Raw genomic sequence first — 25,968 nt, 5'->3', positions numbered from 1 at the left:
CTACATCTCAATCTTACAAGCTGGGAAGGACTCATCCTGCATAACAACAGTGCTGCTGCTGGCCAGGACCATGATGTTGAGCTCCTGCTGCTTGTCGTGGGTCTCCTGGTACCACTCCCTCATCACATCCGTGTCGTGGGTTGGAATCAGAGTGACCTAACACCAGAGAGGAGGGAAGTTTCATTTACCAAAAATGATCTTGTCTTTCTGTCTCTTCTTCCCTTCTCATGTTTGCATGTAGAACTCTGTAGTATTTCTGACACGGTTCAACAGAGAAATTGAAAAATGGAAAGATGTGTATAGTATAGTGTAGTAAGACACTTAGTGGTGGTGACGTTGAAGTCATGCGACAACAATGTAGTCAGTTTATTTTACTACTGGTGATTGCATTTACGCAACGTTAACTTGCATTACTAGAATTACCGCCTTGTGATTGTGTGCCTATGGCCATGGCATTAAATAATGGGAAGACATTTTTTGCAGAATATTATGATGTCACAGTGAAGCTGAATTTTGACCTTTTGGATATACATTTTCATCATTTCATCATTTTATCCAATTAGACATACAGTATGTGTAAAATTTTATCATAATTATCATTTGAATTGTGAGTCATTTTCAACTTGGCCACCAAAATGTAGTAAATTAATCCCTGGATCCAAGTGGACATTTCTCCCAAATTTGAAGAAATTCCCTCTCAATTCTGAGATATTGTGTACACGAGATGGGACGCCATGACCTCTTGACCACCAAAATCGAATCAGTTTATCCTCGAGTCCCAGTGTATGCCTGTGCCAAATCTGAATAAAATTCTCTTAAAATGTTCTTAAGATATCGTGTTCATAAGAATGGGACAGACAGATGGACGGATGAATGGATGGATGAACAAAAGGAAAACATAATGCCTCCAGCCACGGCTATCACCAGCACAGGGGCTGAAAGATATGCATTTCTCTTGTTTGAACATTGTAGAAACATTCAGGATAATGAAAGTACACGACTCAACAAAATATATAACAAAGGACGAGCCACTTAAGACATCTCATTGTGGAAATGTTAAATTATATCTTAAACACTTGAGACTTACCTGCATGTTGTTACCCCACTGGGCCTTTCCTTCCAGCAGAGCATCGAGAACAGCCCGACTAGGCTCCTGAGCTGTCAGATCATTGCCACTGACCACGTAGTAGGAGGAGCGCACCCGCTTAAAGAACTCAGCATCCACATTCTTGGCACTGCAGTGATTTGGGATATAAACCAAATCCATGTACATGGGAGGACAGTTCGGCAAAGATGCCCCGCCTGATACCTTTCCACTGCCAGTACCTGAAAGAGGCAAAAATATACCTTCCTCTTAGATCACCTTTCAAAAAATATGTGTAGTGGTTGTGTAACTATAAGTAAATACTTCTCACCTGATGTGGCACTTTTTACACCCCTGGATGCAGAGGTATTGGTTGCATTTTTGGCATCTTTCCCTTCTCCGACAGTCTTCTTTGGAGAGGCAGTCTTTGAGTCCTTCAATTTCGATAGACCAGTCTTCCTGGCTGGTGAGGAAGACTTTTTCACAAGCTTTTTCTTCTTGGGCTTTTCTCCATCTGTATTGGCATTGTGGAGGTTTTCCTCAGCCTTGAGGGCCTCTGGGTCCACCATGCAGACATCATGGTGGCCTGAGGATGGAGCAGAGTCCCTGAGTGCAACCGGGGGAGGATCAGCATGCCTGTATGTCAGGGTTCTGTCAGTAGGGAGAGTCTCAGAGTCGTCTTCAGAGTCAATGTTGGCATCTGCTGTAATAGAGGGGCACTCCTCTGTGCCAGGTGGAACATCTGAGTCTGTCTGGGAGGGGGCAGATTCACTGATGGATGTGGGTGGGGTCTCCTCACATTGCTTGGCAGAAAGCTTACCTCCTGGGGGTGGGGGCCCTCCTCCTGACTTGGCCAGAGGCTTCTCCTCATTCAAGGCATTTTCTTCACTGATGAAGTACTCCAGAGGGTTAGGGTTGATGAAAGATGGGGATAGTTCTGTCTTGGGGTGACGGTACTCACATGAGGTGACTAGGCAGAGGTCGACATCTGTCTTTGATGGAGCAGAGGGGCTTCTCTTAGTGGAGTCTGGGTCCCTGGAGCCACAGGCAGAGTTGTAATTACATGGATCAGAGGAGAGAGGTAGATATGATGGAAAGGGAACTTTAGGGCTCACAGGGGATTTTGCCTCAAGTGTAGAATCCTCACATTTAAAGGGGTTGGTCTCTTTTATTGGGGAAAAGGTCTCTTCTTTTGGACAGGTAAAAGACGATGATGGTGAAGCAGCTTTTGGAGGTGAGGGTGACTTGTCATATTTCTGCTGTGTGTCAGATTTATCAGAAATGCTCTCTGCAGATGGTGAATTTGGGCTGCTGCTGTCTTTAGCCGGAGGACTTCCTAGCACTGGGGATGGCTCATTAAACTGGGGTGAGTGGGTTAGAGATGATGGCTTTGGTGTAACTGGAGACTTTTCTGTCTGCTCAGCCCCGGCTTGTGGCAACTCTGTCATTTGGCATGGGGTTGTAACAGAGGGAGTGGACTGGGATGCATCTGATGGGGTTGCAGATGCAGCAAGGACTGAGTCACTCTCATCAAAAATAAAAGGCTTATCCGTTGTAGAGTTTTGTTCATCAGATTTTTTTCCATCTGAAGGGCTGTAGTCAACCTCAGTTGGGCCATTCTCTGTGGCACGTGAGCTGCTTCCCAGAGAAGGGTGATCTGGGGATTGCCTACTAAAGTCCAGGGCTAAGGAGTGGTCAGGGGACTCCTGACCAAACTCTATGGACATGGTGGAGTGCTCTGGGGATTTTGAGTCCTGCATGTGTGTTCGGCTTTTAGTCTTTGGTGAGGTGTCCGGGGAGATAGACATGGGCCTTGGGCTGTCTTCCTTGGATGGAGATCCCTCGGCCTCTTGGAAGGTGGTTGGGGTCTGAACCACGGAGACAGACAAAGAGTCATCGACTTCTGTTGAGTGAGGAGACCCTACCTCAGCATGAAGTGAAGGAGAGTCAGTGGTCGGTTCTGGTAAGGAGCTGGTGGCCAGAGAAGCGGTGGATGCTGAAGCTAAATGTGAGAATGTATCTTCTGCTACCACTTCCTCAAGAGGGGTTCCTGACTTGTCTGATGTGGTACCCTCTGAAATGGACATTTTGCTCTCCTCTTTAAAAGCTGTGAAAGGATTAGTGTCTGCTTCATGCTTGGTTGTTGGTGCTGAGGACAAGACTGAATGGCTGTTTTCTTCAGTTTTCTTAAGATCGATATCAAAGGGTGACTTTTCCGTCTTCGTTGGGGAATCAGTTGGAGGTGGGCTTTTTGGGGAGGACATTACCTTCTCCATAGGGGAGGAACGGTCTGGTTCTGGCTCGTAAGGCTCTGGAGTAACTCTATTGGACAAATCCTCTTTATCACTTGTGACCTCCACAATTATTGGACCCTGTGCTTTGTCTTCGGACATTGGTGGTAGAATTCCTGCTTTTTCATCTACTGGTGACTGATAATAAGGTGTGTGACCAGAGGACTGAGGCGAGGTACCTCCTTCTAATGTCTTGTCATCTGGGCTGATTGAGGAATCAACTGTTGCTTTTGGGCACCCTGCCAGTGTTGTGGACAGTTCTATTGGAGCAGCAAACAATGATGGAGCATCAAACTTGTCCTTGCGGTCCACTGATGGAGAACGTATAAGTGGTGATGTTGTGGAGGTTGAACTGAGTCTGGTGGGGTCTGTGGGAAACCCTTCAGGTTTCTCTGAAGAGGGAAACTCCTTCCCGACTTTATCCTCTTCTAGCGATGAAGGGGGAGATATCGTGGAAGCGGAGTGGTCATAGTCATGGCCTTCTGTTACGTGACTCTGAGAGTGATCTGACCCAGGCATATCCTGAAGTGGAGACAGCCTCTTCCTATCAAACTCTCCAGATGTTGGTGTCCCAAACCTGCCAACATCCTGTGAAGGAGATTCATTCTCATCATTGGTGGTTTCGTCGCTCATAATGTCCCTCGGAGTCAACATCTCATCCATGGGTGTAGGCACACTGGAGATCTCCATGGTGGACTGAGTGTGGCCAGAGGTGACAGTGTAATCTTCAGGGGGTTCATCTCTGTTCTCATCATCCGAGGCTACTGATCCCTCAAAGCCAACTGGGAGCATTTCATCATGGATCGATGCAGCCGGAGAAACAGGTGAGGACACTTTGGGTGAGGCTGATACAAACAGACTAAGTTTCTCTGTTTCTTTCTCGCTTACATGCTGATTTTCTACGTTTTTATTTGTCACATCATCGTTGTCTTCAACAATATCTCCTGGTTTGACATCATTTCTGTCTTGGTGTCCATCTTCACTGGGGGTAATCTTATCTTTGTCTGGCTCCACTCTCTGTGGTTCATGAACTTCTTCTGTCTCTCCCTTCTCTTCATATTCCCCTCCCTCAGATGTCTCCTCCATTACAGTGCCTTCATCCTCAAACTTCTCAATTACGCTGCCATTGAGCTTTCCCTTAAGAACTGGTTCTTCTGGAGTCACTCCGCTGTCTCCTTCAGCCTCTGTTGTGGTTATTCCCTCATCCACAGACTCTAGTGCTTCAGGTGACTCTTTGGTTTGAATTATTTCTTCATGGTGGATCATCACAGCCTCTTCTTCCTTATTTTGTTGCACAGTCGCATCATCCTCCATCAGCTCTTCAGCTTTGAGCTCCTCGAAGTCCTTGGTGAGGTCCTCTGGTGTGGACATCAGAGATCTTTCTGCTTCTGGATCCTCCACAGCAGCAGCAACAGCAGCAGTAGCAGCAACAGCAGCTACAACACCAGCTGCAACTTTACCACTACCCACCTTTGTCTCCTTCTTTGTCACTTTTGTCTTTCCTGTCTCTTTTAACTTTGACGGGATTCCTGCATCTTTCTTTGAGGCATTGTCTTTTTTCAGCGGCTTTGGCTTTGGTGACGGACTCTTTTCTTCACCTGCAGCAGATGTCTTTTTTATGTCTTTAGATGGCCTTTTGACATCTTTCTTTAGCTCTTTCTTTTCTTCCTTCTTCTCCTTCATTGGTGAGTCCCTTCTTATATCCTTTTTGATAACTTTCTTTGCCTCCTCTTTCTTCACTTTCTCATCCTTTTTAACAGCTGCTTCATCTTTCTTTGCAACTTCTTTTTTCACCTCCTTTTTCTTTTCCACAGACACTTTGCTCTCCTTTTTAACAATCTTTTCCCTTTCAGCTTTGGGCTTTACTTCAGACTTCTTTTTTTCTGGGGTATCATTTTGAGCTGTCTGCTCTGCCTTTGCTTTTGACTCTTTCTCAGATACCTTTGCCTTTTCTTTTTTCAGCGGAGCCTTTTCTTTTTTCTCCACCTTTTGAGTTTTTTCATGAGTTGATTCTGCATCTGTCTTTGCCTTTTCTGGTGCTTCCTCCCTTGAATCCTTCCTGAAACTTTTGATCGGTGATGGCTTTGGGGTAGACTTGAGGCTCTCTTTGCTGTCTGTTCTGTGTTTCATCTTGGCTTGCTTTAGTGTTGGTGTTGACGGCATAGAAGCGGACATCGCTTTTTGAGTGACAACTGGCTGTTTCAGGAAGTCCAGGTGCTTTAGTTTTTCTAAACCTTCAAAGATGTGATGCTGGGTGGCATTTCCAGGAAACAGGACACGCACAACCTTATCTGAAGGATTTGCAGGGTGCCACACAATCAGTGAAGAGATAGAAGTCAAGTAAGAGACAGGGAACTCAGACTCTTTTCCATTTGGCAGCAGGATGGAAGCGGTGTCTTTTTCACTACCTGTCCACTGCTTCATGAAGTGCTGCATCTCCTTGCTGTTCTTTGATGGATTAAGCACATACATCTCAAGCTTCCCAACACCCATTTTCTGAAAAAGTGTGAGCGGCTCTATGGTGTTTCCAACAGGCTTATGCAAAGGCTCTATCCTCAAATTTAGTTTGGTGAGGAACTGCTGAGTGAACGCTGCCTCCTCAACAATCCGCCGCACTCTGTAACTAGGTTCAGGGTTATCCAGGTTTTCAGGAAGATTCACAAACACAACACCAATATCTGGCGAAATCATGTTTTTCACAAAGTCGCTGTTAGCTGTCGAACCCTGTGACTGTTCCTCCTCAAGCTCTGCAACCTTCCTCTGCAGCATGCTATTGATGCCCGGCAGGTTATCGTCACCAATGTGGGTCAGGAGAATGGAGTCCACCCTGTCCAGATGCCTCACCAGCTTCCAGAAGCATGACTTCCTGTCCGAGCCACCATTAATCAGCATGTTGAAGCCATTGACAGCAAAAAGAGCAGAGTCACCACAACCAGCAGGAAAGATGTAACAGCATGGTTTGGAGAGCTTGAGGAATCCACCGGAGGTTGGTGGTTCTAACATGTCAAATGGAGATGGGATCTCTACTGATTCGGATAAATACTCTGTGAACTCTGAGAGGCCCTCCATCTCAGGGAGAATAAGAGTGGAGTTTAGTTTCATGTTAATGAAGTCCTGCAGGTTGTGTTTGTCCAAGTTGGAGTTTTTCCAGTCGCCTTGTTCAGGGCAGGACAGTGTAAGGTTGGCTTTGTTTGCTGGGTGAATGGTGCTGAGCAGTTCACCAATCTGTGCATGAGAAAGATGAAGTGACTTTAATTTTTAACATACTGCAGTCTGTGATGAAATGAATCGCGTTTTTAAATCACAGTTTCAGTCTGTGTGTATGTACATACTTGTACTGTGGGTGTTTTTAGACTACCATGCAATGCTAGAATGGGAGCTTCTAGGGAGGGAAACCAACAAAGGTAAAGACAAGAATATATGCTTTTCCTATCCTATGCTCATTGACCATGGATTCCCTCCATTAATGTAAAACATGAAAACTGCTAAAAGTTAAGGTGTTTGCTTTTTCAGGGCAACAAAATGTGTGTATGAACATGTGGAAAACTATGATATGGCAACGTTGGCTCACCTCCTGGTCGGTGAATATGTCGATGAAGTTGAAGAAAGAGAAAGATCCGGACTGAAGAATCAGCTCCCCAGTGTTTTCAGAGCATTGCCCTGAGAGAACCAGAAGCTTGTGTCTGGCCGTGTCTGAGATCATCAAACGAACCTGGAAAACAAAAGAAGATTTTCTATGACTGCGTACTACTGACCTTTGGCAAATGTAAATGGACATTATATTGAAGAAACATTGAGAACAGCATGTATGGCACGTGAAAGAAAAACAAGTATTTTATCTACAACCCAAGGTGGGATGCTGTGTAAATCATAAATACAACAGAATGTGAGAATTTGCCCTGCAGCATGCTATTGATACCTGGCAGGTTATCGTCACCAATGTTGGTCAGGAGAATTAAGTCTCCTTACCCACATAGACCCACATAGACATTCCTTCTTAACATAGACAATATGTCTGTTTTACCTCATTAAGTTTATTGATTGTTGAGACAGGGGCAACAAAAAACACCTGTAAGGATCATTCCACAGGTTCATTGGTGACAGGTGATAGTATCATGACTGGGTATGAAAGGGGCGTCCTCGAAAGGCTCAGTCGTTCATAAGCAAGGATGAGATTTCCCTACATGTACCTGGGAACATTTTGTACAACCGTTGTCTGTACACAGTTGATTTGTAAATGATTGCATTCCGTTTTTATTTATGTTTTACGCAGCAGCCCAACTTTTTTGGAATCGGGGTATTACTGCCTGCAAAGCCTTGCTGCTGCAGCTATCAGCTTAATGATTTTGTGTATTTGAAATACCACCAGCCTAACGTCACTCAAATCCATTAGCTAATTAGCTGACTTGCTCGCTTGCCATCCTCTCTGCTAAGTTTCCCTTTCATCCCTCTATCTCGTGCCTCTCTCCCTTTCCATTGGTCTTTTTTTTCTACTTCAGCAACATCAGCTGTTACGGGCAGCTGGCCAGGTCAATCCTGCTGGGCTCTCAGATATTATTAACGCACAGTTTGACTGCAGACATGGCTAGGGGGTGGAGGCAGCGCTGAAACGGAGCAGTGAGACAAGAGAAGTCTCTACACTCCTGTATGTATTTCTTCCCATCAAAATGCAAAAAGGTAAAAGGCTGTACTTGTTATTCTAGCAGTAAACAAGGCATTAGTCTTGTCCCTTGAGCTCCTAATTGCGCCTACATTTTTATTCCAACCAACAGCAAACAAATTAAATAAAGAGGGTGGATAATTGGCCAAACATGGAGGACAGTCAAGGCTGAATAATGATGCTTTTAAAGCTGTAAATGTGTGTTTTTTTAATGGATTTGTGAATCTGAAGATGAAATACCAGGTTACAGAAAGAAAAAGGCAGAAGTTATGTTAATGTAACAGACTGTCAACAACAATTATAGCTCATTTTACCTCTGTGCTGACCGCGTCATCTGAAGGGTTGATAAGCACCACCGTCTCCAGGATATTACTTTTGTGGTGAAGAATTCTCTGCCCTGCAAAACGAAAAAGAAAATAGTTGCAAATGAAAAAATAATAATTTCATCATACCTAGAAATTGGATTTTTAATTTCATGCCTTTATGTTGTTTTTGACACGGTGTTAATGATACTAATTTTACTCTCACAACTCGGATAAAAATAATCTGCATGTTTGTCAGTATGCAGCACATAACGCAAATGTAATGATTTCTTAACAGAATGAAAGTTTGTCACTCCTCCATGCCACACAAACGTAGAACATATATTTATTATTGCTATAACATAAACACAGGAAATAATACTGTCATATTAGAGATGAAAGGAAATTAATTGATTAGACAATCAACAGAAAATGTATCTGAAACCATTTGATCTAACTTATTTTCTATGAGGATTTGTACCTTTAATTTCTCTTATGAGATAGTAAATTCAATATTTTCAGGTTCTGGGCCAACATTTAAGACATCATCTTAGGGATCATGAAAGTATTGTATAGTGCAACATCTTTATAGACCAAATGTTTAGTTGATTAACTGAGAGAATAATCGGCCAATTAAGTGACAGTGAAAATAATCCCGAGCTGCAGCCCTACTGTGCTTAACAAGCAAATTTGTTGAAATGATGCGTTGCATGTGCCGTCAAATTGAAGGAACTGGACTTGACAATTAATTTGGACTCTTGTCTGGTTTATCATGTTTCATGTCTACACTAATATGATATGATAATATTTCAACCAACCAACAAAAGCCTCACAATTACTGAAACATTCACGTTCTTTTTTCATCTTTAATGTTCTCATTATTTGTGCTAGTTTCCATTAAAATTAGATTAAACAGTCCTGATGAATCTCCACTGACCTGGACTTTATATGGGGCGAGGCTCAGCACATTTATCAACTAATTCATCAAACCCAGTCGATCTGGCAGCTCTAATATGGCTGTGTAAATGTTAATGGTCTCTGCGGAGAAGAGCTCTTCATCTCTAAGATGGATGAAATCTCTGGAGATGCGAGTACAACACATCCCTTATACCCTAAATCTCACTCCTGAGCATGAAAACCTGTTTCAGCATGAAATCACTCCCCCATCAGCCTCACTCCCCCATCAGCCTTTGTTGTAAAGACATCATAGTGTACACTGTGTTTTAGGTAATGATGATAATGCATTTTTTAAAGCGTAATTAAACAGCATCACTATAGTCCTGTCATTAACTTATCACCAGGGACACATGACATTTCTGTTTAATTTATCAACCTGCAAGAATTGATTTTTTTGTTTTTGCCATAGTAATTTGTAAACACTGCACTGCAATATTACTTTATACAATTAATCTGGCTATTTATATTTATTTCTGGCCACCCATGTTAAAATAAAAATATCTATTAATGCAGATTTAAAGTAGTGATACTGGAAGTTTAATCAAATTTCTTTAAAGCATGTATTTTTCAGTGGTTATGCATTGTGATAAATAAATGGCAATACATTTTATAAGAGAAAAAAATAATAAATAAATAAAAATATATATAAGCCTTGACTTTAGGGCTGCAGATTCTGGTTATTTTCATTATTAATTATTCTACTGATTATTTTGTTGATAAATCAATTAATAGTTTGGTCAATAAAATATCATAAAGTAGTAAATTAAGTTTCCCAGAACTAAAAATGGCGTCTTCAAATGTCTTGTTATTCCCAACCAGCAGTCCAAACCTAAAGATATTACATTTTCTGTCACAGAAGAAGAAAACCAGCAAATATTTCCATTCACAAGCTAAAAATAAGGGATTTTGTCAGTTTGATTCAAATGATGGATCAATTTCTTTCTGATGATTGTCTAATCAGTTAATCCCCTAATCGTTTCAGCTGTACTTGACTTCCCTAGTTGGACAAAGCCAAACAATACAAACAAGAGCCAACCATTTTTTGGTCTCTCTGTATAATAATTGGGAATAAATATGGATAAATCCATCACACCTTGCCATCAGTGACATTTTCCTTTCATAATTCAGAGCTGTTACATAGAAGATGGACAGTGGGGTGTGACAGGCTCATAATCAATCATCCGAGGTTATGGATGATTGATTATGATAATGACCTTGAGCCCGCTGTGTGTGTGTCTCTGTGTGTATTACGGGGTTATCCTCTGGTCCAGCTGACATGGACAGGTAATCATTATTCACCCCAACACTGCTCACTCAATCCTTCTCTTTGTTTCTTCTCCTTGTTACCCAGTTTCTTTTTTAAATACATTAAGCGATGAATTCCCCCAACTGAGAAAAGACTGTTTTAATTTTGATCATTTAGATTTGATTTCCGCTGGTATAAAACCCAAGTAAATGCTGCCACTAACATTCTGAGAATAAGACAAACAAGAACATATTCCCTGTCAGGTTCAGAGGGCACTGAGGTGTTGCTTGGATATAAGCTTCATATTCAGAATCTTAAGATTGCAGTGTGTGCCTCGTCTCCAGAGACATGATGCTGCAGCAGCTATCAGCCTGCTGGGCCGATTCCTCCATACATATTTCATATAGTAGATTCTCGTTATGGAGCACATAGCCATTAACCCTGCCACATCCTCCCTGAGGGCTGTCAGTCCCTCCATATGGAAGAACTCTTTCATTCATTGCTGTTAATAGTAAAGTGGCTTCTATACAGTGCATGACTCTTCGCCTCTAATATTCTGGGGAATTCAATGAAGGTAGAAGTAATGACTGAATTTTTACCCCTACCGCTCATTTTCAAGTTCCCCCTTGCCCCCCAGAACAGAATTGTAAAAGGTAGTGGTTGAAATTCCCCCCTAAGAAATGGAACAACCCTTGACAATGCGCCAACAATAGGCCATTGTTGTCAATGCCATGCCGTGATTTCTCTTGTGTTACTGTGGCAATCCTGATATTATCACAGTGTCATTTGCCATTTATCTGGTGGAGAAACATGGATGCTTGCAATTCGTTCACAACTTCACGCTATCAATTAAGTAATCAAATAAAAAAAGAGCAGCGCTTCATTACCTGTCTACTAGCGGTGCTTTACAGGCTAACATTAGCAACCCGTGCTCCCACTCTAACAGTCTGTACTAACATTAGAGGAGTGGTATCAAGTGCAGCGACTTCACTGCTGGACCTTAGTTAAATTTCTGACATTAATTGCCATCAAAGTAGGTATGCAACATCGAAATATGTCAAAATGCCGGACTGTCAGTTTGAGGTCTATCATGTTTCCAAGAGGGTGAATCATAATGACTTTCCTGACTTTCCCTGTAGAGGGAACCATCAAGTTGAAATTATTTGTCTTAAGTTACATATATCCATATCTATTGCTATGAAATTTTGTTCAGACATTCATGATCCCCAGTGGATGAACCCTCTCATTTTGATGATTCCCTGGCTGTGCCACCAGTGGGTGGGAGTTTTCACTTATCCTGAGAAATGTCTCAACATTTACTTGATGGATCTGCACATACATTCATGGTCCCCAGATGATGAATCTTTATGTGTTTAGCAACTTTTTCTCTAGCACCACCATGACATTGACATTTGTACCTTTGAGTGAATGCATTGCCATGAAATTTGATACAGTTTGGACTTTTATGATCCCCAGAGGATTAAGCCTTCTTACTTTGGTGAGCCCCTGATTTTTTCTTCAAGCACCATCAGCAGGTCAAAATTCAAGCTGTCCTAAACTCTGGTTTACGACCACATACATGAAAACCTAATGCCATTCCTGTTAGCTTTAGTGCTAATTATCAAATTTTTGCATGCTAAACAGGTGTCCCTCACTCAGAGCCTCTTTGTCCAGCACAAGGCCGACAACCTGTCCAAGAAGCTGACGTGATGTCGGAGCTCATTGGGTCAATGGAGCACTGGACTTAAAGGAAAGTGCCTCTTGTATTTCATGCATTTTGCAATTTTTGTCCCGTTAATAATTAGGTTAGTCACCACTTCATGGGTGTCGGGTTATAGAAAGCAAAATTAACTAAAACTGACATCCCTTGTTCTAGCTGATAAAGTCTGGAGACCAAAATGTTGAATACATTATTAAAACTGCTTGTCATAAAAGCCTACTGCCATTGCATGGGCTTTTTAATAGCAGTTTGCAGCAGAGATTTTTGTCAGTCTAACACCACCATCATCAAAATCCCAGTTGACTGTGGGAGAAACCAGCTTCACTCAGCTTTGTTCTGGAAAGGCAGCAGTCTTAAACTGATGACCAGAGCTCCTCCATAAGAACAAGCGAAACGTTTTTCACTGGTCTGTGAAATGAGAGAAGAATCAATCACGGAGGTCTATCGCTCATCCTGTTCATGATACTGTACACCAGCCACGTCTGTAATTGCTAATGTAATAGAAAAGCATTTTGTTGTCTCTCTGTGGGCAACGCCCTTTTTACAGCCTTTCATGCTATGAAACTGAAAATACAGCAGTCTGTATTAGGACTAGAGAAGCTTGGGGCAGCCACCATCAACCTGCCAAATTGCTGTGTGTCCACGCTTACTCGTCAAAATATGACAGATTGTGCACTGGAGCCTTATTGACCCTGACAATTACCTTGATCGATATAAAAATCCTTAGTGCCCACTGTGTCTCTGTCTCAGCAGGAGGCGAGGTAATGTGACATGCATCACTGAGCATTCTCCTTCTGGCTGAATAGAAAGCGCAAGACTGGTGTAGCCTGTCTGCCACAGACTGAACCAGACAAGGGAACATCAATGCGGATGGCACCGCACCAAAAATAGATCAGTGGAACAACTAAATTCAGCGCCTCCTTCATTTTGCATCACAAAAGGACCTCACACGGTAGGATTATAATCCTACCTCCCCAGGTGGATGCCCTGTATGTGTCAGCACCTTTCTCTCTGCTGTCACTTCTTTTTCCAAAGCGACAGAATAATTGACCACAGTGACTTTCAGCGGCAAAGATGGGCGCCCCCGGAGAACAGTTTTCAATGTCACTTGCTCCCGTGTCCCTGCACAAATGGATTAAAAAGGGAACCCGTATGTCTGGGCATGGAGCTAATGGCACTGCCACTGCTGATAAACCGGCTGAACCACAAAGCAGTCAATCACCTGTGTTGCAGTATTGATGCCACTTAAGAACATTCAGTTTTAAGCTCCTTTACTTCCATCATCTTTAGGAATTAACATGTTGAAACAAGTGACAACATGGCAGGTGAAACACCATGATTACAAAATTATTATGTCTTCCAGCAACCTGTTTCTTCCCCAATTCCTCCAGCTATGAAGATGAAGGTTAATGCGGCTTGATAGATGTATGACTGATCAATCAATCTGCTGATTTACAGCTACAGAACCGATCAGTCAGGATCAGTTGTTTAAGATACTGAGAGAAAACAGGATCCTATTTTCAGAAAATATCAGGAGGATCTTTATCACGGACAAATTAATTTGTGAAAGTCGACACGATTCTTCATTACCATCAATCAGTGAGTGGATTTGTAGTTTAGAGACAGCCATTTACCTCTCCAGTTGCTGCAGAGGTTTCAGTGCTGTCTGCAGGCAAATCTATACGTAAACAGAAGTATCATATATGCACCAGGGAGACACCAAGGCTCTCCTGTCCTGTCCCTTCTTTTCCTCCTCCCTGTGGGGTCCAGGCTTACTGTGCACTAACGCAGTGTGATGGACGACATTTCATCTATCAAGCAGACAGATAATTGCATTGTTCCTCCTGCGCCCAACACCACCTGCTGGTTTGCATTTCCCTGTAATTATCGAGCTCTAACCAATGAACCAATACAGTACAAGCTAAAGGTAAACATAAACAACTCATATAAAGATATTTAACTGATCCTTTTTGACAACGATTGAGGAAATTATACCTAACATAAAAGCTGCAGCTCAGCTTCCAAATGAACCATCTTCATCCTGAAAAAAGCACTCGTTTGATGTTTTGAGAGAAATTCTTAAAGGTATAGCTCGACATTTTGGGATTTAACTTGGCTTTGTTGGCAAGAGTTAGATGAGAAGATTGATACCCTACTCGGATATTTTTTCAATAAATACAAGGCTACAGCCAGCAGCTGGTTGGCTTAGCTTAGCATCAAAGGGAGAAAAAGGCTAGCCTGTGTCTGTAAAAAGGTCACAAAATCTGCCTACCTGTCCAGCAGGAGCAGTGAAATGTGAAAAAAATGAGAGATGTGTCTTATGCTTCACTATAACTACAGTGTAGATAATATTGAGTAATACTACAATAGGTAATAATTGATAATAATTTACAGTATAAATACATGCTACAAACAACAGTAGAACTTACTTTAGCTTTGAACATGCTGATGGATTTTGTTGCTTTTTGACAGAAACAGACTCGCTGTTTCTAGTCGTTATGCTAAGCTAAGCTAACCAGCTGCCTGCTGTAGCTTTATATTTATTGGAAAGATTTCCAAGTAGGGTATCAATCTTCTCATCTAACTCTCGACAACAAAGCAAAGAAGTTAAATCCCCAAATTCTGAGCTATTTCTTAAAGAATTACCACAAAACATCAATCAAACAGTAGGCCTCGAGTGTGTTTTTCATGATAAAGATTCTTCAGTATTTTGTGTTTCATCAAATGGTACAAGGGTAATCACAAGTTTATATTTCAAGTAAGCTTCTACAAAAGAAAACTTTAAAAAAACACAACTTCATGCAGGGGAGCTGTTCTAATAAACATAAAAGGCTTTTCAATGTCAAGCTAAATATCGTAGTTTCTAGAAAGCGCTTCATAAATCAGTTGGTGTATTTAAAGTTCAAAGACAGTGAAAATCCCCCCCTTGAAGAAGAGACTTGGCAAAAAGCCTGAGGCGCAGAATAAAAGAGAACAACATTATTCCAGTTTTAGCGCTTACACAGTATTAACTCTCCATGTCTTGACTTCATTAATTCTCTGATCAGAGCTGCATTTCCATCTCTGTGTTGCAGCTTTTTAACCACTCGCATCTATCTTCACCCCCCTGACGTACTCTGTTTTCCTCTCTAACACCTCGACCCCCTCCCTCCTCTGCTTCCTTGTTTGCTCTCCTCTCTCTTTTCCCCTCACCCTTTGTGTTCCCCTCACCCTCTCTGTTCCCACAGTCCTATCTGTTCTCCTCCCTTCTTTATTTTCATGGACAGACACTTGCCACTGGGGATTCCACACTGCTAATTACTCCCAAATCAACTGCGCATCCAGCACTGGGTTGCAAGGCAACAGCACACATGGAGGAAGAAAAGAGGATGAGAATGGAGGATGGGAAAATGGTAAAAAAAAAACAAGGTGGGATGAAAGGGAGTGGGGATTTGGAGTATCTTTGAATGCTATCACAGATAAATCACCGTGTTTCCCCTCCCTCTCAACCTATTGCGTCCCCCCACTGTAAGCCTTTTAAGAGATTTAACACAGGAATATTCAAGTAAATCACTCGGTTGAGTCTGCAGCAGCAGTATGAAGTATGAAGCCCTGCCGGTCATACCCAGTATGGAGGAGAGCCAAGCAGAGGCTTTAACTGCTGCTGCCGCCCGTCAAGGCCATACTGCCCACTGACAGACCACATGTCCTGCCACACTGGATCCGTTCCATCTTTATGGAGCCTGTCCCTCACCTTGTACATGATACACCTATAACAGGACAACGCAACAAAATGCTGAGAGGGCGTATCCGGCGGTAGGTAATAAAACCTCCACACTTAGGGTGCTGTTATATCTGACAGTGTACGCTGCTGAAAAGTGCAGTGTATGAATGTATACATGCTCATGTACAGTTTAGACATACTCGTACTTTACAAGTGTATTTCTGCTCTACTTAATATTTTTTTCTTTTTTTCTGCCAGCTGTATCGTCACACAAACAAATTCAGCTTTTAAAGGTCCTGTGTGTGGGATCTAGGAGGATTTTTTTGGAGCAGACATGGAGTACAGTATTAATAATTTGTGATAATAATAATGTTTTTATTAGCGTTGTGTACTGAAGCTAAGAAGTCATTCAAATGAGCATTTTATATATAGAGGGAGCAGGTCCTCTTCCAAAGAGTCGGCCATGTTGCAGTACCATGTTCAACCCAGAACGGAGAAACCAGAACCTGGATCTAGAGAGGGTTTTTGCATTTTCATGTAAGAATATTTAACTAATTTTAACATTTTCTAATGTATAATTTTACAAGTTGACAACCTGTCTAATTCTTTTTGCAGATGCAGACAACTCATTTGCATGCAGTGACACGCTAAGGTTACATATTACTTTAAGCAGTAGCAGAGTAATATAACACATTTTAGTAGGATCTGGGTAATATTACTACAGTTATTGTGTCCAGAAACACGTTGCCACCCGAATTGAAGTGTTTTTATCCATGCCACTCCACTTCTGCCAGTGTGCCACCACAGAGAATATCCCCCAAAGAAGAACTGTGTTGCCAAAATGGCTGCAGAGTCAGACTCAACAATGTCAAAACTGGTATACCTCCCTTACTATGAATTTTGTATTGGGAAGCTGAATGAACTCTCTACAGTGACAAATAACACATGTTTTAAAGTATTCGTAACTAAATAAACAAACTGTCTATGTTTTCATGACTGAGTAAACTAAATTTCATACTGTTTTACTTTGTTTATATGTGGCGGACCCTGCCACCTTTCCAGCATCAAACAGTGTTCTGGGGACTTTATTTTCCTCTAAGAACAGCTTGTTTATTCATTTATGGAAAAAATAAATATTTCTGAGATTGTATTATTACCTCATTAATATTGTAAATATAAAAATTCAGAGTTTGAATTTCTTTCCCAAAACTACGTAGTGCCCCTTTAATTAATGATCTTCATACTTCTTCCACCACTCACAAAGTGCGTGTCTCAGGTTTTATTAAAGATGCAATGGAAGCTGTTAGGCATTAATCAGACTGCTGGTGTGAAATTATCAGCGAAAAAGTCTTTTATTTCCTGTTTACCTCTGACATCTGAAGAGAAACGAGCCGAGTGTCTGGAGACAAACAGCTTCAGCTCCTGGTCCAGGTTGCAGTCGATGAGGTTGGTGTCCCATGAGCGAATCCCTGCGAGAAGAAAACAAAGATGGGAAAAAATAAATCAACACAAAAACAAACGAGAGCAAGGACATGGAGAAACACAAGGAAGAAAAACATATGTTAGCTTTGCTGTCTGAAAATGAATCAATGCACTCAGCAGACATCACATTGCCAACACGCACTTGGCAACAGGTCTAACAAATGTGCAAAGTCTCACCCTCACCCGCCCACACACACACACACACACACCCACACATTTATATCACTGATCATGTATGGACTTGTTACCGGTTTGGCAGGATAAAATAAATCTATAATAGGAAATATCTATAGCACTGTTACTGTTTTGCCACGGGCCAGACGCACTGGCTGCCTCCACTCAGCTGAGTCATGGTGCTATCATCCTCTCATCATGATTATGCAGTGTAGGCCTTCTGAAGGCTTCATGAAGTTAGGTGATGGCATGAAGTGAGAATGGGATTTAAAACAAGGAGGATTTTGCACATTGTTTGTTTAAAGGGTATTGCAACAGTAGGCCTGAACAGAAAACAATGGGTGTGTCAAGACATGAGACGATATTAGAATTTCATGTCACCATTATCCTGTCCAACATAATTGCAATGCACGATATTATCCCAATAATCATCAAAATATTCTTAAAACTTTAAAATAAAAACTAAAATTGCACTAAAACATACTGGAATCACTTTAACCTTACACGTTGTTGGGAAACAAATATTTAATTGAATATCTTAAATAATGTTTTATTGCAAAACAATCAATCAAAGTATCGCAATCCACGATAACATCTTTTATTGTCTCATCCTAGGTGTGGCAATAACATGAGAGCATTAACTGTTTAACATCAGTAACAGTGATGACGGGGGTAAAATGTTGTTTTTCTCAGTCCAATCAATAAGATACGGAAGTAGCACGATACATGTTTTGGTAGATGTTAATCGCAACAGATCTGAAGAATGAAAATGTGAAATAAATTAAATTCAAGAATGAAACACAATCTTTTAAAGTGCTCAGGAGAATCAACTAAATCCACAAAAAAACTCCATCTGATGAGGAAGACAAGCAAAAACTCCAGAACAACTACTGAAGGGCCTTGTGTTTTGATTTTCACCAAGGTCAACAGCAAAGATTCAGGCGCAATATCTGACGTATATAGTTAGGGCCAAAATAATAATCTGTTAATTTATAATTATAGACTATAACCACTTTGATCCTAATATCAGATGAAGCAGTTATTTAACCACATCTGATTTGTGCTTGTCTGTGAACAAAAGTGCAGGAAGAATATAAATAACAGTCACCATTTCCTCTTTTCCTCCTGCCCTGACTTTAGAAAAACCTCTCTTGGTTTTACAGCCACACTGTAACTGCGCCATATTCTCCTCTCTCACACTCAGGCCAGGGGAGGCAGCCCACCACAGCAGCTGTAGCGCTTCCTAAAAAAAACAAAAACGCCCTGCTCGGTTTGAAAATCGTTCCTCGTGGCTTTCCGTAGGGACCGCAGTGCGGACCGAGCCACGCCCACCAGCCGGTGAGACGATGAGAGAGCTGGATGCGGAGTGATGATGCTGATGCTGATGCTGAGAGAGATGTTCCCACAGGATGGACGGGGAGTTAATCTATTCTGTGTCAGTCTCAAAACACAAGGCGCATTTATTCATCTCTGTCGAAGCTTTCTCTGCAACAAGACATAAAGCTGCTGCTGCTTTTCTTCCTGAGTGTAAACTGATGCGTGGGACCCTGAAACAAAAGCCTGACGCACCTGAATTAAATCCTGGCAGAGTGCTGTGCGCGGATAAAAAAAAACGCACCGGAGCCAAAGAAAAGCGATTTGTTGCATTATTGACGCATAGTCCGGATTGAACGCTGAATCACTGGTGTCAGCTTCATTACAGGACCTGGCCCCACGTGTTGGGATGACAACAACTGGGCCTGTTGACATTAAAAGACGATGACTGAGGGCGAAAAACAATAATAGTGAAGTAAAACAAATTAAAAAAATAGGGAGGGAGACAATGAATAAGATGCGAGGAGCGTCTCTGGCGACATCTTATGTTGAGGTTACAGGGAGGGGCTGTTCAGTATCATGATCCCTTCAAGTTCAAACAGGCACCAGATAAATGAGATATCACTAATGATCGGTTAATATGCGTAATTGGCCCAGACGTGCGTAAAAACCCGGCGCTGCAAACAGGCGCATCAACATCCTCAAGATATAAGACATCACTCCTGTAAGATAAACATCTCTGTTTAAGTTGTCATGAAGTCCAGCTCCGAGTGGCCTCCACCCACCTACCTCTCTCTATGTCCGCAATGGCACACTTCAGGTGATCCTCCGTGACGATCTCCCCGATGACCACCAGCAGGTAGAATTTGCTGTCGTTAAAGTGCTGCGAGGGGCTGGAGGAGGTCGGGGATGCCCCGGTGTTGCTTTGACCGCCTAAAGTCTCCATTTCTGCGGATTCTACCAGGGTGGCCATCCTGTCCTCTGTCTCTCTCGCTCTCTCCCTCTCTCTGTGTCTCGTATCTCCCGTACACAGCAGCAGACTCCCAGCAGCAGCAGCAGCAGCAGCCTCCTCCCCTTTAGTGGTCTCCAGACATGCAAGTGAAGCGTTGATAGGAGTGGCCCTGGCTTTTTATACCAGCAGACATTGTGTCATATTCGGTAACCGGGGAGAGAAGAGGGCGCCGGGGTTTTTTTTCGCACACTCACTCCGCAGCTGATGTCATCCGTAACGAATCAAACGCCTCCGGAAGTCACCGAGGTTTGATGCTTTGTGTTGGACATGTTCATCACTGCTCGATGATTACAGCCACAAGTGTTGTCGGGCTGTAGGGTTATTTATTGGACTGTTTAAAAACACTTACAGCCCTGAAAAAAGACGTGTTGTACAGGATTCAGTTGGTTTTAGGAGGTATTCAGGGCTTTGTGATGGAAAAGGCTGCTGCACATTCTGCATTTTCTTATTTCTCTCAAATAATGAAAAAAGAACTATGAACAAGGCTTTTCTGTATTGATTTTACATGCAACACCTGTGAATTTTGACCTCACTTCAACTAATTTAACACATGCAGCATAGTGTAATCTTTATAAGGGTTATCCTACTAAAAAGCCTGTATTAAGAACAACTGATTGTATCTTTCCCTTATGTCATAGCAGTGTAATACTTATTTGCTGGATCATCCCTTCTACTGCTCTCTGTGTTTATTTCATTGATTTTTTAATTTAAAAAAAGGTTTAAAGGGGCACCATTTCGTTTTGGAGAAGAAATAAAAAGCTCTGAATATTAATGAGGTAAAAATACAAACACAAAGATATTTCATTTTTCCATAACTGAATAAACATGCTGGTCTCAGAGGAAAATAAGGTCCCCAGAACACTGTTTGAAGCTAGAAAGGTGGCAGGGTCCGCCACATGTAAACAAAGTAAAGCAGAAACCAGTGTGGAATTGTGTTGTCCTTTAAGGTCAGTTTGTTTATTCAGTCAGAGTTTGTTTATTTGGTTTGTTTAGGCAGAAAAAAACAGTCAAAGAAGATCTTACTTCCCCCCTAAACTACAAAGTGCACCTTTAAATTTGTTTTTGTTGGTTTTTTGTTGTTGTTTTTTTGTTTGTTTGTTTTTTACAGAGGTGATGCTCCTCTAAATAAAATCCCAGAGGTTTATTCTCTGCGTACAACTGAATGCTTTGTTTTAATAAGGTGACCACGAAAGGATCATGAATAAGAGATGTATTCTAATTCTGGGTGATACTTTATTGATTTTTTTTTTTTTTTTTTAATTAAATGAAAATTCCCTGGTACACGATATAGAGTCTGATGTGGATCAATAAACCATACAACAAAAAAGAAAATACCATAATATACACATTTAAAATTACATTATTGTCATGATTACAAATCAGCTTCCCAAAGTGAAAACTGGACATGATGAAGCTGCCTTTAGCTTTTACCTATCAAATGTGGAGCTTAGACTAGAGACAGTGCTACCTCCTTTTAAATACAGGCTAAAGACCCATTCACCTTTTCTTTTAATTCATTTTCTTTTTATTCTGTCTAGTTCTCTGAGGCTTTTTACTCAGCTGTTTTATATTGCATGTATTTCTGTGATTGCTGTTATTGTTTTTTATTTTTTGTAATTATTTTTTATTCATTCACTGGTGTAATCTGTAAAGCACTTTGGGTTTCCCTTCGGGTATAAAATGTTCTACGTAAATGAATTTACCGTGTCTTGCGTAAAAGAGTCAACTGAAGGAGAACTATTCCCATCTTCTGGAACTGCGTTCCATGCTTTTACAGCAAAAATTTTGTAAAAATATATATATAAATAAAAATAATCTGTATACAAGAGTAGGTAATTATAATTTTCTTAACCTCTCTCCACGTGACATCTCTTTCAGACCTGGAGTAAGTTCAGTGGCTCTTCTCTGAACCATTTCAATTTTTCTATATATTTTATTTAATAAGGACAGCAGACTGAACTTTACTCTGCTGAAAGCCACAGTTTTGTACAAACAGTGCCATATAATTAAATTGTCCAAAAAAAAAAATGTACTGACATAAATTAGAGTTGATTTTTAGAGAGTTCACAAAAAAGGGAAGTAACAAGTACAGAGGTGACAGAAAAATTGTCATTGTCAACCTCTTAAACCCCGATAGATTAATCTTTATTTACTCTTATTTGATTTAACCTAATTGTAGTTTAATGTAATGATTATTCAGAGGAATTCACGGTCAGGAGACAGGGTTATCGTCTACAAAACATCATGGCTCGCTTTAAAGGTTCAAGCAGACATTTCTCTAAACAGATTTTTGATTAATTTATTATTTATATTATTATATATATATTTTATATTTTTAATTTTGTTATAGATAACTGATGTCTGATCACAGTATCCAACTATGTGGTTGGTCCCTCAACATCTAAAGATGGAGTTTCGAGAGATTCACTTCAAAAAACAAAAATCCTCTTTGATTGTGGAATGCCTCCATTCATCAAAAAGCAAGTTTTCATATGAAAGAAATATGAAATCAGAGCGCGGTTAAAGATGAACAACTACAAATGGAAAGTAAATAAAAAGAAGAGAGATCACAGGATTCCAGTCTGTCATATTTTGTTAGAAAGGGGAAACAGTGTGTGAGTATGTGTAGAAGTAAAATTCAGCTGGCAGCGAATAATAACCGATTCTATGTTATGATAGAAACATAAAGGATGCTCAGTTCTCCCAGGAGGATAATCTAAAGCAGCAGATGAAACTTTGCCCTTTGTGAGAGCAGACAGACTTCAGAACAGCAGCCGACTGTTGCGAGAACAAACGTCACATATTCGACAGAGATGGCACAGGATGCAAAGATACGAACACAAAAGGACACACACACACACACACACACACACACACATGCAAACCCTGACTTTCATGCTGGATTTCCCCCCGGCGAGCCTCATTGATGTGATTCGGTCTCATGGATGGGGTCACTGCAGGTGCGTTATTGACTTTTAAAGAAAAGGCTATCAGGAGTCCACTCAGCAGCTCCTGATGTGAATATTTCAGGGCCTGTGTGGCCTGGTGGGCTGGGCACGGTCATGTTCTCCTCAGGCCACGAGAGGTCGAATCAAACATTCATTATACAGCTGGGAAAGAAGGGAGGCATTAAAAATACAACAGGCTGCCACCAAAAGTCTCCCAGACAGACAATGATGAACGTGTGTGTGTGTGTGTGTGTGTGTGTGTGTGTGTGTGTGTGTGTGTGTGTGTGTTGTTTCTGGGGGGAGGATTGATGAATAGGATGGCTGTAGGATTTGTTTGCCCTCATGCACTTTGTGTTTGTGTGTAGACAGGCGGCTCAAAAAGTGAACATGGAGGGATTTTAATAATTTAAGAACCTTAAACCCTTGTGGGTCTTCCAAAACATCAAATCCTGTGATGCCTCGGGTCACTTATAAAAACACCAAAGACGTGAGACACAGCGTTAGGAAGAGCAGCAAGATTTATTCAGCAAAGAAACAAAACACAACAACAAAGAGAGAAAAGTAAATATACACATAAAGTTATATGTATATATGTGTTATTATATGTCTTTCACAACATTGTTTATTTTTGTTGTCATGATTTTAAATACTGTTTGTGCATATTAAATCATTTTGCAGCAGTTTTAACGATGCATCTGTTCTGTCAGAGCTCTCTTTGTTCCAAAGTGCTGCTTGCCACACCTCTTTCAGCTCACGTATGCTGCTAATTTTCACTCAACCTAATGTGACACAACTTTGCTAACACTAAACTACAAGTGCAGTGTGGATGATAGTTTGAAGTTGGACCATTTCTTTCCTTTTACTCTGGTAAGTGTTGCTTGGAAGAGCAGGTTGGCTTTAAGGATATAGTTCTTGACTGGTTTCAGTCCTACCTTTGTGATAGAAACGTCACTATTGAAACCAGGAGGGCCTCTCCCACATCTGCCTCCCTCATCTGTGGTGTCCCCCAGGGGTCAATTTAAAGTCCTCTTGTATTCTTATTCTTTTGGACTGAAATGTGACAGCTTGGACAAGCAACAGACTAAACGTACTACTGCAAACAATCAGAACAGTAAAAGTGGGGCTCAATTAGCAGTTGACTTATTGTTGCACATACTGAAGAAGAAGAAGAAGAAGAAGAAGAAGAAGAAGAAGAATTCTTGTTTTCCTGCATGGTCAGGCATCTGTGTATATTTCTGAACTGCTCCATCCTTACATCACCAGTAGGTCACTTGGTTTATTGGTTGTCCCCCGAACTCGACTTAAAATAAAGGCGATTGTATATAGGGTTTGTACATTTTGTGTGTTTTTATGATCTGTTGTTGCCTATGTTTTATTTATTTGTTGCTGTTTTTATGGTCTGGTGTTATGATCTTTTAATTCATTTTACCTGTTAAGGACTTTGTGACCTCGCTGTGTTAAAGGTGCTCTATTAAATAAACTCGTACCTGCTTTAAGTGGGACACAAGCTAAATCAAATGTTTTAATAATAAATACCTACAAAGCGACATAACAACATCTGATATGACAGGGTTTATTTGTTGGCATGGAGACAGCCATCTGCCCTGACTTGGCGTGGGGCCACAATTAAGACCTCATTGCCGTGGTGCTGCTGGAGAGAGGAACAGCGCACTGGCTGCATCTCGCCGACTCCTCCTGTGCGGAGCTGGCACAAAATGTTAATAATGGCACAAATTAACATTTATATTAATTGCAATATTGAATATGTTAATTTCAGTCATACACTTTAATTGCTATGAATCAGCACAGACCTCGAACATAGCAGTTGTGATTAAAAACATTTAATGTCGGTCATATGTGTGCCAACATGCAGAACACCAACATCCAGCAGAGACACAGCCAACAGGCGCCACGTGTCTGACAAGTACAACTGTTCACCTTGAGAAAGGTTGATATGCAATTTGATATTTATTTTTATATTACAGATATCATGTTAGTATTTGAATTCATGTTAATTATTTGTTATATAATAATATTTCAGCTTTCATTTTTACAGCTGAGATAATTAGTTACATTGCAGATTTCAATATCACACACTAAACATGTAATCAGTTTAAACAAAATATAGTATAAGACACATTTTATTTATTAAACTACTATTTTTTATTTTAGTAAAGGATCTTAACACTTTAATGCTGGCATTGAGTCCTCCATCACATCCATATTCCTCTCTTTAACAGTTATGCCAGCCATCGTTTTGTCCAAATTATAATATACAACACAGAGTAGTGTAGAAGTATATGTGTATGCAATAAAGGGCAAGAAAGTGCATCTTTATATCAAAAGAGGTCTGAGATTGTAAACTAAAATCAGAAAACAAACACTGGTCCTGCACAATTCTGTAGAAAATGTGTTTTATGAGGGGAACCAGAAGGAAAACTGTTTTTTCTACAGTAGACACTGTTTTAAATATAGAAAATAGGTCTTGAAGCAAACACAAGGACAAAAAAATCCCATAGAGGAAAGCACAGGTGCAGAGACTACGCTCCATCACTGAGGAGTCCCTCGCTCTGCTCGCCTGCATCTCTGTGGTATTTCTCGGGGCCAGCCGACACCCTGCTGAGCTGACAACACCAATGTGTCAGCCCATTGTGTGTGTGTGTGTGTTTGTGCATGAGTGTGTGTGTGTGAGAGAGAGAGGGAGAGAGGATGTGTGTGAGTGTGTGGGCGTCTGAACATGCAATTGACCGAGAGAGACAGAAACGGAGAGGCAGAGGGGAAGCGAGGCAGAGTTCAATCAATCATACGAGCAGAGAGTTTTACAGCTCAGTCGTGTCACTTTATACAGTTTATATACAGTATCCAGTAGGTCAGAAGCAGGATTTACCTTTTCTATCAGTGGCAGATCTTATCCTGTGTCCGGGCAACGACTGTTTTTAAGATCACCAGGCAGAAAATAGTAGTGCCTGACCTGTTTTTGTAGACGCAACTCACAAAGACAAGCTACCTCTGAGCACAGCAGTGGTGTGTGTGTGTGTATCTGAAACAGTTGAACCCTGCTGTGTATGTTTTGGA

The 25,968-nt window shown here is 41.2% G+C and overlaps 1 protein-coding gene across 1 annotated transcript; it reads right to left on the bottom strand.

Moving 5' to 3' along the window:
* On the bottom strand, positions 1-19,906 carry map1b (microtubule-associated protein 1B). Its single transcript, XM_073478267.1, has 7 exons — positions 19,723-19,906; positions 17,331-17,432; positions 8,350-8,432; positions 6,947-7,087; positions 1,416-6,600; positions 1,088-1,326; positions 1-156 (listed from the first exon to the last, which is right to left on the bottom strand). Exons 1-7 carry the CDS (start codon positions 19,904-19,906, stop codon positions 1-3), a joined length of 6,090 nt encoding a protein of 2,029 aa, XP_073334368.1.
* Between the last annotated feature and the right edge of the window lie 6,062 nt (positions 19,907-25,968).

Source organism: Pagrus major, chromosome 12 (genome assembly GCF_040436345.1).
Source record: "Pagrus major chromosome 12, Pma_NU_1.0".
Classification (NCBI taxonomy): Eukaryota; Metazoa; Chordata; class Actinopteri; order Spariformes; family Sparidae; genus Pagrus; species Pagrus major.
The sequence above is the reverse complement of the archived record's forward strand: the minus strand, read 5'-3'. Positions and strand labels throughout refer to the sequence as shown.

Excerpts from the sequence above, each read along its gene's own strand:
- map1b (XM_073478267.1), bottom strand. The coding sequence starts at position 19,906 with ATGGCCACCCTGGTAGAATCCGCAGAAATGGAGACTTTAGGCGGTCAA. Across the intron at positions 8,433-17,330 it reads TTTCTCTTCAGATGTCAGAG|GGCAGAGAATTCTTCACCAC; the intron begins GTAAACAGGAAA and ends TTCGTTTTGCAG. Across the intron at positions 1,327-1,415 it reads TGTAAAAAGTGCCACATCAG|GTACTGGCAGTGGAAAGGTA; the intron begins GTGAGAAGTATT and ends TGCCTCTTTCAG.